At 35.3% G+C, this 2,529-nt stretch overlaps 1 protein-coding gene across 1 annotated transcript; it reads left to right on the top strand.

Annotated features, from left to right (window-relative positions):
- Positions 1-308: 308 nt before the first annotated feature.
- LOC108991111 lies at positions 309-1,488 on the top strand. Its single transcript, XM_018965253.2, has one exon. The coding sequence runs from the start codon at positions 325-327 to the stop codon at positions 1,486-1,488; it is 1,164 nt and encodes a 387-aa protein (XP_018820798.2). The 5' UTR covers positions 309-324.
- Positions 1,489-2,529: the final 1,041 nt, after the last annotated feature.

Genomic DNA, 2,529 nt, shown 5'->3' with positions numbered 1-2,529 from the left:
TCCGGACATTTAGGAGAACACACCATCAATATTGAGCAGAACAATGAAATTACCTGTCTTGAAAGCTCAACCTCCGTAGATCAAAGAGTCCAGATCAGACGACGACTTGGTGATCTTGCCATTTACTTTTTCTCTGTGTCATCACCATTTCAAGAATGGGATATCAATGGATTGAGCTCTTATTCAGCCGAAAAGCCATTTTGACTTTGTCGGATGCATAAAGCTATCACTCCTCCACTTGCAAAAATAGTACATGAGCATCTAAAGGTTGGAGACATGTTCAAGAACGTAGATTTTAAGCATCTACTTGATCTAATACATACAATGATCAAGCTTTCAGTACTTGATATGGAACTAGATCGTGCCATAGAACGTCAAGAGGTTGGAATCAAATTCAAGAAGGGAGTGATATTTAAGCATTTATTTGGCTTGATAAGTAGAGTAGTAAGTCAATTACCTACAAAAATGGATGACATGAAGAAGGGCATATGTTATGCCATAGAGCTACAAAAATCTAGACTCAAATTCAATATGACAGAGATATTTAAGTTTCCATATCGTCCGAAGAAGATTGAAGACTGGAACTCAATACCATATGGAACAGAGCTTCGTGCGGCTGGAGTTGAATTCAAGATGGCAAAGAAATTTAGGGATAAACTTTACGAGAATGAGGAATGGAAGTTAATACCTGATGCCATTGCATTTCAAGAGGCTGGAGTTGAATTCAAGAAAGCATTGAAATTTTCTCTTCTACAACTTCAAAATAGGAAGGAGGACGGTAAGAAAAAACTTTGTGGAACCATATTCAAGATGGTAGAGAAATTTATGCACCTACCGTTTCTGAACAAGATTGAATACTGGAACTCAATTCCTGAAGGTAGAGAGCTTAAAGTGGCTGGAGTCAAATTCAAGAAGGCAAAAAAATTTAGGGATACAAAAGATGTGATAAAGTCAATACCTAATGCAACAGAGCTTAAAGAGAGTGGAATCAAATTCAAGAAGGCAAAGCAACGTACCACGTTTGCCATTCAGTTTGGCAATGGGGTATTGGAAATTTCACCTTTGAGAATAGAAGATGAAACTGAAACTTTTTTGCGAAATCTAATTGCATTTGAGCAATATAGTCTAGACAATGATTCTAGTTACGTCACCAACTATATGTGCTTCATGGATGATCTCATTGACTCTCCAAAGGATGTTGAATTACTCCGTCGGAAAGGAATCATTGAAAATTGGTTGGGTGATGATAAAGTTGCTTCCACCATGGTTAACAAGCTTGGCCACCATGTCACCATTTCAACCAGGAACTCCATTTATGCTAAAATTTCCATTGATATGAACAAGCATTGTGCCAAACGCTGGAATGAAAGGATGGCAAAATTGAGGCACAATTATTTCCATAGTCCTTGGGCTTTGCTTTCAGTTTTGGCGGCTATCTTATTGCTCGGACTTGCAATTACACAAACCGTGTTTTCTATTATTCATTAGGTTTTCATGTAGTGTCTAATCTTATTGTTCTCTTAGTTAATGTAAAATAACTAAGAGAACAAGTCTTTTGTTTGAGCTACGAATCATCTTTTATTGAATAATAATGTGGAGGACACATCTACTTTGCATGCTTGATTTTTTATATTGCATGAGAATTAGCACTAGTCTAAACAGACCAGGGATAGTCATGGAAGTAGAAGTTTGGGTCAACCCTAAATATTATTGAAACAACCAATAGTTGAATGGATAATGATGAAGTTTCTTTGAAATAGCTAGCTAGCTTGTAGAATTTTCCTACACACGAATAGCCACATGACTATGCAGGTGGCTAGTTTTTTTTTTTTTTTTTTCCAAAAAATAAAAAAATTATTTTTCATATTAACATATATTTCGTATTTCGTATTTCTAGTAATAGATCGAAGCGTAGAGCACTTTATAAAAGAATGTTGGATATGGAGAACCCAGAGATGCCTAGATCTCATATCAACCGTTGTAGAAAAATTTAATAAAGAGAGTATACCTATAACGATTGGAGAAAAAAGTGCAATGGTTCGCTCTTCTACGTCCAAGTCTCATTCTAAAAAAAAAACTCACACTAATGAGAACTGTCTAGTCAATAGTGTATTTGGAGTGGAAACCATGACCTATATATAATATCCGAATTCTAATTTTGTCTATCATAAAATGTGACATCCTCAACCTCTGTTTGATGGAGATCGAAGTGTCAGAACATACAACACAAAGTTACTTACCCACATTCATGAAAGATAATATGCAATATACCAAACAAGCATCTAAAAATATGCATCCATCACAGCGGAAAAAATCTTTCAATTTATAAAATGTGCCAGAATACACTGTCTAGAATCCCAAAATGTATGTCTTAAACATTCATACAACAATATTAGGGTCCCAAACATTGAGCCTTCATAAACCACAAAAGCTTAACATATTGTTTTATTCTACATAGTTAAAAACATGATCCTTCTTCTTCCTCTAAGATTTTTCAAAGGTCTGTTATCAAACACCTAAATATCTTCA

The sequence above is a fragment of the Juglans regia genome, chromosome 7 (assembly GCF_001411555.2).
Source record: "Juglans regia cultivar Chandler chromosome 7, Walnut 2.0, whole genome shotgun sequence".
Lineage (NCBI taxonomy): Eukaryota > Viridiplantae > Streptophyta > Magnoliopsida > Fagales > Juglandaceae > Juglans > Juglans regia.
Note: the sequence above shows the minus strand (reverse complement) of the source record. Positions and strands in the feature narration are given on the sequence as shown.